We start from the raw sequence: 14,680 nt of genomic DNA, 5'->3' as shown, positions 1-14,680 counted from the left end.
GTGCAGCATTTATTTTTGACGTCGAAACATCAGTTGCCAAAGCTGACTACTGTTTTCCTCCTAAAAACATCCCCAGAAACGTCCTCCTGGTTTGTGATTTTAAAGCTACAACAGGTTTTCTATTTACTGCTACTTAAAACTTACCTCTTCTAATTACATCATCCAAAGAACTTAGATTTAACAAATAAAAGTTCAGTGTGGTTTCAAAACACTGCGGGTGGGAATGGAAAAGCAGAACTCACCTTGACTCCCAGAAAAAGCATCACTTGAGCCCGCCACTGCCAAGGTCAACAGCAGCTGCCAGAGATCCATACCTGTAGGACCTGCAATCATACAAAGAGGAATAAGATAAAGCTAAGCAATTAAAAGCAGACTGTTTTCATTAAAAGTTGTTTAAAGACTGGCTAAATTATGAATGAGTTGACATGCACAGCAGCTCTAGAAGGAATCTTTGTTAAGTCTTTCACTGCCCTAGAGTCTCACGTTGTCATACTTTTCATGAGAGCAAACAGCAGGTTGTAATAAATTCTACTTCCGCTGGGTGCCTGCCTCAGGAAATAACATGGACACTGGAGATTTTCACATCCTGCCCGGCAGCCATAGGACCACCACACAAGAAATGACCCCCAGGCATTGCTTCCATAACAGGGCCAGTGTGGTTCCTTTAATCTGATCTGGAAATAGAAACTTCAGCAGTATCACCAAGCAAGGGGCCTTGAGCTGGACTGCCCATAAAAGGGAAAACAAAACAACCCACTTCAGTAGTAGTAAAACCTCCTCCAGTGTGTGTCCCAGGGAACAAAAGAGCTCAATTAACACTCAAAACACTGTGCTAATGAGCCATCCTAAGGAGGTTTAACCAGAAGGCAGCAGTAAGGGGGTGAGAAGCAAAAGAAAACAAAACACTGGTGCTTCCTAGGTGGCCTCCCCTAGGACACCTGGTATCCTGCGGGTTTCAGAAGGAATGTGGTCTCTGAAAGGCCCAGGAATGTGAACACCTCAGACTCTAAGAAGAGTCAGTTTGTGGCTGGGCTAGCCATTTGGAATCCCAAGTGTGGCCACACCTTGAAGCCTTCGGTTTGATGAATGGGGGAGCAGATCAGCACGCCTCAGCCAGCACACACCTTTACCTGGAGGAAATGAAGCTTCTTGGGAATAAATAAACCAGGTGTCCACCTCCTGGATCTCTAAAGAGACCATTTTGGCTGGCTTAAAATGAACTCAGCAGACTGCCCTTTGGAGAGCTGTTGCTACATCTGAAGACTAACGCCAACTACTTTAAAGCTTAGCTGCAATATTTCCATGAAATTACGGTACTTTACAAGTCACTCAGGCAAATCTGCTCATCATACTGGGAGCTGCTCCACCAGTGCCTGTATTGGACTTATTTTTATTACTGTACATTCTTGACAATAATCAAGTAGCCCTTCTGCTACCCCTAATCAAACTGAAACGATGAACACAAATGTTTCTTTTCACGGATAGTGGAACGCTGTGGTCCGGGTAATGGTTGTGTAATTCTGAATAGGTAGTAAATGTCTCACACTCCACACTTTCATTTCTAGACAGTGGATGATGCATCATTTTAAAAATTCTATATGATTCTAACGTTGTTAAAAAATTCTAAGAAGACATCTCTAGGTGAATGGACTCTCCCCCTGCGTCTGAATATCCAGGTGTAGCCTACACGCGTGAGGATGCCCCACGTAACACCGCCCCATGGGGTCATTCATAGGACTGAGTGTGACGGCGTAGATGAACACACTTTGCCAACGGTGAGAGTTCACACTAACGTGAGTTGTGGTTATTATAACACCCATGTTCTAAATTCTTAACCTGGAAGGCTCTGGGCTCATGGCCTTGCATCATCCTCAGCTACTTTCACTGAGCATCTCTCCCAAGGTCCTTTACGCCTAAGTGAACAGGCCATTGTAATCATAGTTTGAAGTCTACAGCAGAAATACATGAAAAGGCTAAAAACAAATACGTTACAGGCTGAAAATGCTATCCTCTGGGTAACTGGATATTTCCTTTTAAATTCTGTCTTACAAGTATTTTTTTAGGGAGGAAAAGCACTGAGGAACTGGATTCTGTACATAGTGCTAGACTGACTTGCCATCTCTCAACACACCATGTGTCGGGTAAAGAAGCCTCCCTCCTCTGCCACAGGATCTCCTGATGCTGGGTTGTAACAGTGAATCCCATTCCCAGGCCACACTGTATGCTCCCCAGCTGAATAAGGATCTGAACAGGTTTGCATTTCTCAGAAGGGTGCTTCCCCTGGTTTCGAAGTTACCTCTTCGAAATCCTCAGAGACTTGGCAGGTGCCAGAGACAAGTGAATTTTGCTTCAGATGAATCGTAGCTGGCGCCCTCCCATCCCCAATCTTTTGGAAGCTGCTGCCTACAAATGAACTTCGCTTCTCCCCAATGAGGAACTGATTATTGCAACAGTGTCTTTATGAGCCAAACACATCTCCACAGAATACATTCTATCTCCCAAAACAAATCAGAGTCCCCAAAGCAAAATTAACCAGAAACCTGTTTGCACACTCCCACAGCAGAAAAGGAGGTATTTAAAACGGCCATCCTCCCACATAGAAGAGAACAGTCACTGCCAATGAGAGCAGGGCATAGGGACTCACAACTCTAAGGCCCTAACTAGGGGTGCGAACAGAGAAGAGGATAAAGCAATGTGGCTGGATTCAGTAAGGGCTAAGGGTTTCCTTAGAGACTAACACTCCCAGTCCACTGTTGCTGGCTCAGTGGGGATGGCTCCGAAAGCGGCCCCCTTCGCACTCCCCCCTCTCCTTGCACCCCCATAGTGAACTCTCTTTAGTGCCATCACATGAACAGAACGTTCATTGGCCTGGGCCGATTTGACTGTAAGCTTTCCCCTTCAACGATGCAGGGCGCTGCATGGCAGCTTCTAGATGAGAAGGTCCTCTTTTATTAGGTTCTGGAGGAGATAAAATGTCCCTGGGAGAGGACAGAGTGCCAACACACAAAGTTTGGAACTTTAATCTGTCAGTGATGTGCCAGATGTGAGCAGGAGAAAATCCCTTTATTTCCTTTTCCTGATATAATAATCTAACTAGAGGCAGGCATTGTTCAGAGGAATCTATTAAACTGTACCTTAGTCTACTGGGTTTTTAAAGTTCGCAGCATTTTCCTAGGGAAAATCCCTCTCTAAATTTCTAATGATATTTATGCATTCTTTGGCCATAGCCACATGGCGTGATGTTCACTGGGGTGGGGGAAGGAGGAGCTTCTATTTTTGCAGAAGGGAACTCACACCATTGGGATCTCAACGAGCCTGAGGCATTTTGCCGGCTCCCCCCTTCCTCAAGGGAGAGCCATTTGAAAAGCCCTGTGACCCAGCTGGTGTGAGTTTTAATTCTGTAAACTGCGCAGCACAGGAGGCCTCCAAATCACAGTGAGGCCAATGATATACTTTTGTTCCTTGGCTATAAAATAGTCCATAAACACATGAGAAGCGATGGAGATTAAATACACTACTTTTTCCCAACATGTTAAAACCAACTCCAGGCAAAGAAAGCCATTGGTTCCATTCTCTTTAATTTAAAATTAGCACGTATCTGTTGAACTACCAGTGGCTGCTAGCACTGTACAAGGCACACTGGAGAATAGAAAAGCAATCAAAACCATTGAGAGAGAAATCACTACTGGATTTCAGAGATATCTACACAGAAACGACGAGCCCCACGTCATCTTTATTAAAAGTAACATTAGGGCTTCCCTGGTGGCGCAGTGGTTGAGAGTCTGCCTGCCGGCCTGCCGATACAGGAGACGTGGGTTCGTGCCCCGGTCCGGGAGGATCCCACATGCCGCGGAGCGGCTGGGCCCGTGAGCCACGGCCGCTGAGCCTGCGCGTCCGGAGCCTGTGCTCCGCAACGGGAGAGGCCACAACAGTGAGAGGCCCGCGTACCGCAAGGAAAAAAAAAAAAAGTAACATTAAAAAGTATATGAAGCCATACAGGAAAAAATGTGATCATATCTGGTTAGTAATTTGTCAGAGACAAAACGAACCACCACCCAAAACCACCTACACCCTCTGATTCTCTGATCTCTGTATCAAGTACTTAAAAGGAAAATGGTCAAAAGCATCCTTAAAAGTATGCTGTTAGCATTTTAATAAGTGGGAGGAGTAAAATAATAGATTTAGGAGCTTGTAGTTCTGTTATGGCCAAGTAACAAAGAATATCAAAATGACAGCTGAACTGATCAGAAATAAGTTTTCTCAAATGTCTGTTTTACTGATCTAGTGATTCTGCTATGGAAAGAGAGAGAGCTGATTTTAAAAACCCCAACAGAAGCAGAATTGTTTATATTGCAAAACCAAGACTCCAGGTAGATAACCTAATAAATGTGTACTTTCTAATGCTAGTGTTGATTACTAATGAAATATTGCAAAACTGAATCTCATTGATTTCCTGATGAAGCTTTTCTAAGAACTCAGCACTGAAAAAGGAAGAGGCTCTCCAAAAGGGTATTTGAAATGATCCAATCTAGTTAGCTGCAGGCATTTATTTGAACAGTTTGTATCTGGAGTTCATGTTATTATTCACTTTTTGGTGGTGGTCATTTGAAAATTGGTCAGACACAAAATGCCTTAGGTCAATTTATCTCCTTCCTAGCAGTGAGGGAGAAGAAATTCACAGACATTATTGATATCATTACTCTCGCTGAGATTTCTCTCCTCGCAGGGATCCAGTGGGGAATATAGGATGGGAAAGTAGTTTAAATGTGTACGGTATGAGGGGAAAAAAAAACTTTGGGAGTGGTATATATAATACATCTCCATTTTTCTAAAAAAACAAAAAATAGAGCATATATGGTCACCTGTGCTGACCAGTTCGGCTACTACCAGTCACACCTATAACTACTGAGTGCTTGAAGCGTGGTTAGTGCAACTGAGGAATTAAATAAGCTAAATTTTACTTAATTTTAACTAAATATTTTAATTAAATATTTAATTAAGTATATTAAGAACAGATTGGGTATGTAAAACTTCTTCAGCTGAACATTTTATAAAATCTAAGTACAGATCAAGTATTTCTGATGAAAAGTTAGGATCTAAATTGAGATGTGCTGTAAGTATAAAATATACATGTATTTTGAAGGCTTGGTACAAAAAAGGCTGCAAAATATTTCAATAACGTTTATGTTGACTATACGTTAAAATCGTAATTGGGGTTGCTGAATAAAATATTAAAAATGAATATCCCCCTTTTTTAAAAAATGTGACTACTAGAGAATTTTAAATTACATACATGGCATTATATTTTATATTTCTAATTGACAACATTTATATATACACTTTATGGCTTATCTGTTTGTATCTGCGTTCAGAAATAGACTATTACAGCAGCATATTTGTTTTCATAACAAAAACAATACACAAAATAAAACTGTATATTTGTAGTGACATATAAAATCATTATGGTTATGTTTTCAGAGGTCTTCCCAAATGCAGAATGATGGGGATAAAAGATTCACGGAAGACTTAGGTAAGACTATATTTATAGAAGTTTTTTTTAGGGTACCCAGTGTGCCTTTGTTTACCTTTAGAATGTGACAATTCACATTGTATCTCTCTTTGAGTCACAGCCAGTGGTGTATTAATATTTAACAATTGTCTCTCTGGAATAATAATTTTAAAAGGGCCGTGATTTGTAGCATTTGCCAATCTCTGTGGTATAAATACCTCCACCAAGGCTGATTTTAAGCTACCAAGTCACTTAACACGGATTCACTGGATCACTGACATCACTGAATGTGGATTCACAAGCCAGTATGAGCTAGACCCAGCACACCACCAGCTGGGGAAGTAAATGATATTCTCTAGGCTCCAGGTGAGGTAACAGGTAAAAGATTAAACAATCTGCTGACATTGACACAAGAGGTAGGAGACAGTGCTACTGAGTGAACCCTGGACACTTGATTTCATTTGATGCCATCTGTTCCACTGTCAGATGGTCACATTTAGTTAATAATCATTGATAGATACTTTCCCAGGTCTATAGAAATTACCATCAGACTCTACCTCAGATGTTATTCTTGCTCTTCACCTATAGAGAGGGTGAGCTTAGGGGTTCAGGGCACAAGTTGTGGATCAGGTTCAAATCCTGGCTTTACCAAACCTCAGGTTACTCATCTCTAATATGGAGACGATAATATTATTCCTCTTTTCATGGGAAAATCAGGAGGCAACTGAATGAGATGTTGATTCAAAGCACTTGGCCTGCCCTCTGCGTATATCAATACTAGCTATTTATTACACTTCCTGATACTAGTGATTAAATAGACCGTTTTAGGTTTCCATGGGATTGGGAATGGGGCCCTCATTGTATGTCCTGGAAAGGAAGTCTAGGGACATGGTAAAGCAATCAGCCACAATACGTGAGACTCCACTCTTCAATCAAGCACTTACATCACATGAGAGTCCAGGGGAGGGGAAGGATCATCATAATGTAATGTGTACATCTCCCAGGATAAGGCAGGAATGCTGATCACTTCTGCTTAGTTGTACAGGCAAATTGCACACTTTCTACCTGGAGGCCCAAGTGTGGGGGAATAATCCAGAGGCTGATTTTTCCCCTAATCACTATCTCATCTACTGTAAGAAAATTATACGCTGCTGTTACTGGGTCCAGATCACTTGTTTCGTGAGTCGTGGGTTTCTAGAGCTGACAATTGGGTAGAAAAATTCCAACACTAAGAGGCTTGGTTTGAAGTCAGGACTCTTCCTGTGAGAACAGAGAAGGCAGCTGGGTTACAGGAGCCTGGGTCTCCACCTCTTCCTTTCCAGGGAGTGAAAGAATAAGGCCCATTTCAACACCAAATGCTTGGTGCTTCTCCTATCTTGGTATATGCGTGGGCATTCCGTTGGGAGTGGGCCTTCCTTGGTGCATGGGGCATTCTGTTTGAAATCAGTAGGACCCAGTGGCACTTTGAAACACCTCGCCACAAAGCTAGACCAAACTCACCCAGCCTGATTCACCTGGTGCATTCACTGATGCATGATGCAGGTGTAACTCTTACATGGAAGAGTAAATCAATTGCATAGGTGGGTGCTTATTTGAACAATATGTTCTGTTCCTTTTTATATCTTACAGAATTGCACCTACCAAGTCATTGTTTTCCAAAATAGAATTTGAAAAAGCAAACCTCTTACTGGATTTCTGCTATCTCTCTTTCCACAAGTGGCTCTTTTTTTTTTAAATGATCTAATATTTTATTACTGTGACAGATCACATAGAACACGGAGAATGTACCTTAAACAAAGTTGAAGATGTTGGAGTTTCTTCCAAGACTCTCAGATGGAAGTATAGGCTTTGTTTTACCTGATTTAACAGGAAATAGATGAGCTGTTGAAGATCTCACAGAAGGAAGTTTTCAGGTAACAAAAACATTCAGTATCTTGATGAGATTATAACCTGACAATGATTACTATAATAACTCCAAGTACTGAAGGAGTCACTCACATGCCCAGATTATATATCGAGCAAAAGTTGGAAGAAACTCTTTTGTTCCTTTTATCAAGTCCAAAGTGGTGAAGTTGTTCTTTTAGGGTAAACAAGTTGGGAAACCAAGAGTGAGGCAATGTGCTCTCCTGGGAAAAGCATTGCTAGAGAAGGAGTCAGCAATCCTGTGCCCTGGACACAGCCCAGCATCACCTGATGTGGCGGCTCGGGCAGTCACTTCATGACTGTGGGTCTGTCCCCTCACCTACACACCGTACCAGACTTTCGTGATATGCCAAACCCCGCGCAGTGCAACGTAATGAACAGCTGCCAGGGAGAGAGGACTTCTCCTGTCCTGATGCTGCTGGCCTCCTTGTCTTTCTCCTCCTCTAGCTGCGAGCAAACTGGGGGCAGTAGCTGTGTGTCACTCACTCTTTTATCCCCAGCAGCTAGCCCTGGGCTGCACAGAGTAGATGTCCTCTCCAAAATCTGCCAAGGAATAAGTGTGCTGAGTGCCTTATTACCTCATTCATTCCTTGCAAGAGACCCTCATTTTAAAATTGAGGAAATGAAAGTTTAGAGGAGCTTTGAGAAGTTAAGGGGATCCCGCAAACTGAGATGGAATACTTCTGGGTCGGGATTGGAACCATCTCCAAGGCCTGCCTGTCTTTGCCTTTGCCTTCCCATGCTTCTTTGAAAATGCTACACTGGGTCGACTAAACACACAAGTAGAGTACCAGTGAGGCAGGCCAAACTACAGAGAACAAGAAAAAGAGAGAGAGGAAAATCTGGATTTGCATTATGGGCAAGGGTAGGCACCACAGTACTTCCAGTACTTTGGGCCTGTCAAGGACAGTGATAATTCATAAATGCTGACATTGCAGTTTCCTTAGGAGCAGAATTGTTTAAGGGATATTCATCTCTCTGTCTTAGAGCCTCCAAGAGCACTTGGTCTACTTTCGGGTACATTACTTAAGAGGTATGAAGTGTGCCCTTTCAATGACACGGGGGCCTCCCCTCTCCTCCTTTGAGCCTATATTATAAATAGAAAGAAGTCTATTTGGCCAGACTGACTGGCTGCCAGATAGATGGCAAACACGGGGCAGATCAATGTCACGTCTCATCGCCAGGAAGTTTACAATACACCACTTCACTCTTCAAGATCACAGAAGGTGTAATAGCGTGGCGTGGACCATACATTGTTAACTGCTTTAATAGAACATGTTCTCAGGAAGAGAAATGTCTCACCGAAATATAATGCCAGCCACAGATGCCAGTCGTATGTGTAATTTTAAATTTCCCAGTAACCGTATTAAGAAATAAATTTTAATTATACACCCTATTTAACTCAATATATACAAAATATTATCACTTCATCATGCAGTAAGTATGAAAAGTATTGAAGTATTTCATACACTCTTTTTTCATAATAAGTCTTTGAATCTGTTGTGTATCTCACACTCACAGCACGTCACAACTGGCACCAGCCACATTTAAAAGGCTCAAGAGCCATGGGCAGTGAGTGGCCACCCCATTGGATGGTGCAGCTCTGAGACACTGAGACTGGGGAGGTCCATGCATCCAGCTCCTGGCTAGTGCAGAATGTATCTGTGTTTATTATTGCTCGTGAGCAGACCAAACCGCTGAGAAGAGACCTTGAAACTTATTTTGCAAGGTCTAATAGTTTCTTAAAGTCCTAGAAAGAATTTTGCTACTGAAGCGAGAAGCAGGGACTTCCAGACCTTAACACTCATTTTGCATATAATTACTGAGCACTGAACTCTATAAATAATTAAACCATAACCCTAGCACCAGATTTGTCACTAGGTATGGGGCTTGAAGTGAATCATTTCTCACCCTCAGCCTCCTTATTTCCAAAATAGTGTGTTGGGAGCATATCAATAGTTCTCAGCCTTGGTTGTGTATTAGACCTTACAAACAAATGCCCTGGCTTTACCACAGGTAAACTGAGAATCACGGACCTAATGCAAATCAAATTTGCTATGATTTTGAAATCTGTGAGAATAGAGCCCATCTGCCCCAAGCAGCCTCAGCTGGGTGAGGGGGAGAGAAAAACATCATTCTCCCCCATTTAGCCAACCAATAAATGTACTTTTTGTAACACAGAACCTTCTAAGCCAAGGGGTTGAAATGCTGAGATATGAAGGTAGGATCAGAATATATTATCCTATGAAATTGCAAATAAAAAGAATATGTGTAAATAGATGAAACCAGTCATCCACAGATATGATCGCTCCAATAAAGACAAGACATCATTTCAAAACGTTGCTGATGAGACTGGATAGGCAGAATGCTAAAGAGGTCCCCCCTGCCCCCAGATTATCTTCTCTGGTTATTCAAACATTAACCTAGGTATTGCTCTGGTGGGACTTCGCAGATGTAATTAAGGTTACTAATCAACTGACTTTAAAATAGGGAGATTATTCTGGATTGTCTGGGTGATTAAATGTAATCACATTAGTCTGTAAAAGCAGGAGAGGAGGTTTGCCAGTGAGATGTGCAGAAGGGGAAGTCAGAGAGGTTAGAAACTCGAGAGGGACTTATCCTGCTGTTGCTGGAGGGGCCATATAGGAAGCATGAGATGCAGTGCAGGCAGACTCCAGGGGCAAAAATGGGCTCCCAGCTGACAGTTAGCAAGGAAATGGGGGTGACAGTCCTACCACAGCAGGGAACTGAATTTGGTCAACAACCTGAATGAACTTGGAAGCAAATTCATTCCCAGGACCTCCTGAGGGTAATGCAGCCCTAGTGACAGTTTGATTTCAGCCTTGTGAACTCTGAGCAGAGAATCCAGTTACACCAGCCTGTGTCCAGACTTCTCACTTACAGAACGGTGAGCTAATAAATGGGTTTTTATAAGTCTCTAAATTTAAGGTAATCTGTTTTAGAAGCAATAGAAAATGAATACAGTCTTTAAAAGCCTGTTATAGAGCCTGAGGTTGACTTCTTAAACATCAATCGGGAACACAACTATCCAGCCATGACTGAAATGTTGCCATAAGGAGAGGGGATTTTTAGCAGAGCACAGAAATTTGGAGGCAGAAGGGACTTAAGAGATAATCTAATCAATTAGTGTTTGATGAAGAATGCTGAAAAAAATAATTCATGACTTTGTCTCATCCAATTACTTGGGACCAACGAGAATGTCCCAATACAGAGACAGGTACAATAATCTTTCAGGGCGGGCTGATGCTCTCCCTTGAGGGCCACACAGTTCCCTGCACTGCGACTCTACAATTGCCACATGACCTTCTGATTCTTGTTTTCTGGGCTCTCTTTCTGGAAAACTAATACAATAACCAGCTGAAATGAAACTGCTTCACAGCTGAAATAGAGAATAAACAAATGTATTGGCATTCTGGTATATTGGCCCATCTCACGAGGTGAGCTAGTGTAAATTGAGCCCCTAGAGTCTAATCACCTCTGGGTCAGTTGATGCAATTTATTTTCGAACACATAAATCTGGACACAAGTTGATCCCAGGGAAAGTGAGAAAGCCTGAGAGATCCTGTCTAAATCAGTTTGCTGGCCTTGCTTCTCATCTTAACCTCAGGTCAGACAGGAAATTAAAAACAGACAATGTGTCAATGTGAAGGTAAATCAAAATCAAGGTCAAAATCTATGAAAGACTAGGGTCAGGAGAAGATTAGGACAAGGAGAATGTATTTATGGAGGAAAAGGTCACGTGGAAGGGAGAAGGACGGGCTACCTTTACATTTCCCTGTAAATCTAACATCTTGGCTCAGGAGAGCTTGTTTTCAGTCCTCCTGAATTAAATGTTCAATTCCCAGGAGCCTTATGTTTACCACCCTAAGGGACCACCACAGCATAACTCTGGAACCTGTAACTCAGTGACCTGGCCGTGTTTCTCCTAAATCAGTGGGCTGGTGGAGGAGGGCTGGAAAAAGCAGGCGGAGCCAAACCCTGAACTGCTATTGATTCCAGAAGATTGTCCACCTATGCAGAAGTCAAGGGGAACAGACACGAAAATGCTTTTCACTGCATTCTGTTGGAGAGAAATCAGTTATTTCACATCTTGGAGAGCAGTTATAAAACATCCGTCTTCCCATCAAACTGCAAAGTGATTCAGATGAATTTTTCCACTTTCAATCACGTGTGATCATGTTACCAGTCAAAACTCTACTTCCAAATGGAGAAGAGAAGCTACAGGCAATCGCCAAGGTGGCAGCTTACTCAGAGCATCGTGTAAATGTTTAAGAACCAGAGGGCAGGTGCCTCCGACACAGGGAGATAGTCACCTGGATACCCATAAGCGTGTAATGCCTGTCTAAACGGAAGGAACTCACATCTCCTACCTGCCCCCAGTCCCCACCGCATGAACAAACAGCTTCATCTCATACATTTTCTAACGTGTTTAATGAGATTAGGGCTCCCCGGTTACCTGTTACTCCCAACCCATCATGTGTCACTAGTCACCATGAGGGGGTGATCCAACCTCGGAATTCTCTCTGGAATGCATCTCCTCCTCCCCCAATGCTCACCGCACTTCTCTAGACTTAAAACATCCTCCTTCGTGGCCTCTATTCCTTTACCTTCAAGGCTGCTGCCGGACAAGCCCCCAAGTTATCTGCTCTACAAAAGCATGCTCCAATATCACTACCTCCATGAAGCCTTCCACACTCCCCCGAGACTGACTTGTTCATTCCTCTGCTATAAAATGTGCCCCGACACGGAAGTCGCAAGGTAACGAATCCCTGTATGTGGAATAAATGAGTCCTCAGTGCCTGTGCTGCTGTCGGTCTCCTCAGGGCAAGACACAGACCTTCCTCATCTGTTTAATCACTCCGCGACCACTCCCACCAAAATGCCTTGCAGGATATGATGAGTGAAGAGATATGTGCAGTGTGTGTGTGTGTGTGTGTGTGTGTGTGTGTGTGTTTGGCAGGGGGTGGGAGGGAATATTAGTGGGTGTAAGGTAGGTCAGAGGCATTAGAAGTTCTTTCCCCACCTCAAGAACATCCACATCATCATTCAGCTTTGGGAGAAGTTAGTTTGGGTAAAAGAGAGCAGAGGGTAATTTAGAGGTTGGGGGATGGGCCTATATAACCCGAGAGCGCTGGATACAGGTGCAAGAGATTTTCACAGAGGCAAAGAAGGTCACAGTTACTCAAAATTCTACCGAGGATCTGCCCGCATGGCTGCTCGTGCCAAATAAAGGCTGCACTGCTGCTCTGGAAGGCAGGAGAACTCAGGTTCCCATAGGTCAGCCTTTCCCGTCAGTGTCTTACCCTCAGTCCCCTCAGAATCCCCAGCCAATCTCCTCTCTACTTTTGCAGGAGGGACAAAGCAGAAAAAGTCAAGAGCAAAAGAAGGAAGTTGCGTGCAGGTGGCTTTCTGCTTCCCTTTTACCATCTGCATAGGACAAACACGGATCACAATTTTTTCCCTTCGAAAGTTATCTCCCATGCTCACTGGATGATATTCTTTAAACTGCAACGTAGTTTAAATAAATGGCTTTCCTAGTTTCTCTATTAATCAGAATGTCTGGAAGCCTGAGGTTGGGGGTCGGGGGGGGACCACTGGGGAGACAGAATCACAATCAGAGAGCCCGGCGGCTGGAGGGGGCCCTAATGACCATGTTACCATAAAGGTCTCACGTTACGGATGAGGTGAGCCAAGGCTAGAGGGATGAAGTGACGTGTACAAGATTCCACTGGTGGTTACAGCCGAGCTGGGAGAAGCATCCAGGCCTCCCGTCCCCAGTCCAGTGGGTTTTTCAGTACTCCCCATCGTCTTCAACCTGTCACTCTATTTTCAAGGAGCAAAAAGGCTCACACGTGCTGTCACATCTAATGTCATTTATCGTTAGGCATTCAGTACCGACAAATCCTAACAAGTGCGGACATGAGGTGGGCCGGGCTCTCCTGGCCTTCCCCAGCGCCACAGGAGCTGAGCTCCCCTGGCCACCTTCTCTGAAGTAGGACAAGAAGCCCTGGAATAACCCAGAAACGAAATTTACTCACAACCAGCCCTCAAGTCTGGACCAAGCTGAGCCTAAATTTCCGAGAATAATCCTGGTTAGAACCTTGCAAAAATCTATTCTCCACACTGACACCACAGTTATCTCCTTCAACTGCAGCTCGGCAGCCTCTGTTTCAAACTGTCCAGTATAGGTGACAAACCCTTAACAAGGTGCCTCCAGCCCTGTGTGAGCTGATCTGGCCTCCTTCACCTTTCCATGCCTATCTTCCACCATCTCTCCAAACCTCCCCCTTTCCTCTGTCCATGGAGAAATCTTCTCAGAAGGGTCCAGGCTGTTCACACATTCGGCCCCTCTGCCTCCCGTCCTCGTCCCACTTTGTACATCTCTTCCACTCATTTCCGAAGACTCAGCTCAAGGTCACTTCAACTTAAATGTGTTTCGAGCAACGACCTCCACTCCCTACCGGGGGCAGTTGGGTGCCCCTCCTCTCTCCTTGCCAAACCTCCATCATAGCATCGTGAGATGCCCACTACTTTCTTATCTCTCCCCTGAGGGTCACCTCTGTATCCCCTACTACCTCACAGTACCTAACACGCTCAGCTTGAAATGAATTGTTGCAGAAACGAACAGAGACCCCTTGACCTTAAAATCGATGTTTTAAGGGAGTAGAACACGTCCTTCTGTTGAAAGTTCAGCTGAATGCTTTTTAACGAGATAGAATAAGTGATGTTTCCCATCACATCAGGCGCCATGGGATAGCTTTAATCAGGTATGCAGGAAGGAACACGAAACATCGGAGTAAACCAGCCAAGATATACGGCTAAAAATACAAAAAGACTAAGTCTTATTTTCCTTTTCTTCAATGTGCTGACAATCCCCAAGACTTTAGAAAACCTGAAATAAAATGCAAAACAAACATGCAATTGTGGTGTCACTTCTTCTTTACGATACTCTTCTAAAATATAAACTGACTGTTGAAATGTAAAACATAGGCCAGAATTAAAACCCTGAAATGTCTCCTGAGTGCAATTATTATCTCTGTCGACTTTCTCAAAATGTACCAGATTCTTATATGCACAGAAAATGGACTTCAAAGAGCCAAATTATATCTTAATGGTGATCAGACAGGGAGGAAGGCAGTCGGAGACTTTGCCTAATCAGAGTATTTTATAAGCTGCAGGACAAGAGAAAGAAGTTTCGCTCAGAGTAGAGGGAGAAGAGCAGAGGAG

The 14,680-nt window shown here is 43.5% G+C and overlaps 1 protein-coding gene across 9 annotated transcripts in view; it reads right to left on the bottom strand.

Moving 5' to 3' along the window:
• GHR (growth hormone receptor) overlaps nucleotides 1-14,680 on the bottom strand; it is a 290,708-nt gene that overhangs the window by 167,240 nt on the left and 108,788 nt on the right. For 7 of the 9 annotated variants that reach the window (XM_067030927.1, XM_067030930.1, XM_067030931.1 and 4 more), the window contains one exon: nucleotides 243-323. Coding sequence is in view for 8 of the 9 variants with exons in the window: in XM_059060882.2 (XP_058916865.1) it covers nucleotides 243-323 (81 nt within the window). In the remaining variant the exon portion in view is untranslated. Of the gene's footprint in view, nucleotides 1-242; nucleotides 324-493; nucleotides 516-7,297; nucleotides 7,362-14,680 lie in introns of those variants that run through there. The other 2 variants (XM_067030933.1, XM_067030934.1) reach the window with 2 other exon arrangements.

This window comes from Kogia breviceps, chromosome 4, assembly GCF_026419965.1.
Source record: "Kogia breviceps isolate mKogBre1 chromosome 4, mKogBre1 haplotype 1, whole genome shotgun sequence".
Lineage (NCBI taxonomy): Eukaryota > Metazoa > Chordata > Mammalia > Artiodactyla > Physeteridae > Kogia > Kogia breviceps.
This window is presented reverse-complemented; position numbering and strand designations above follow the sequence as displayed.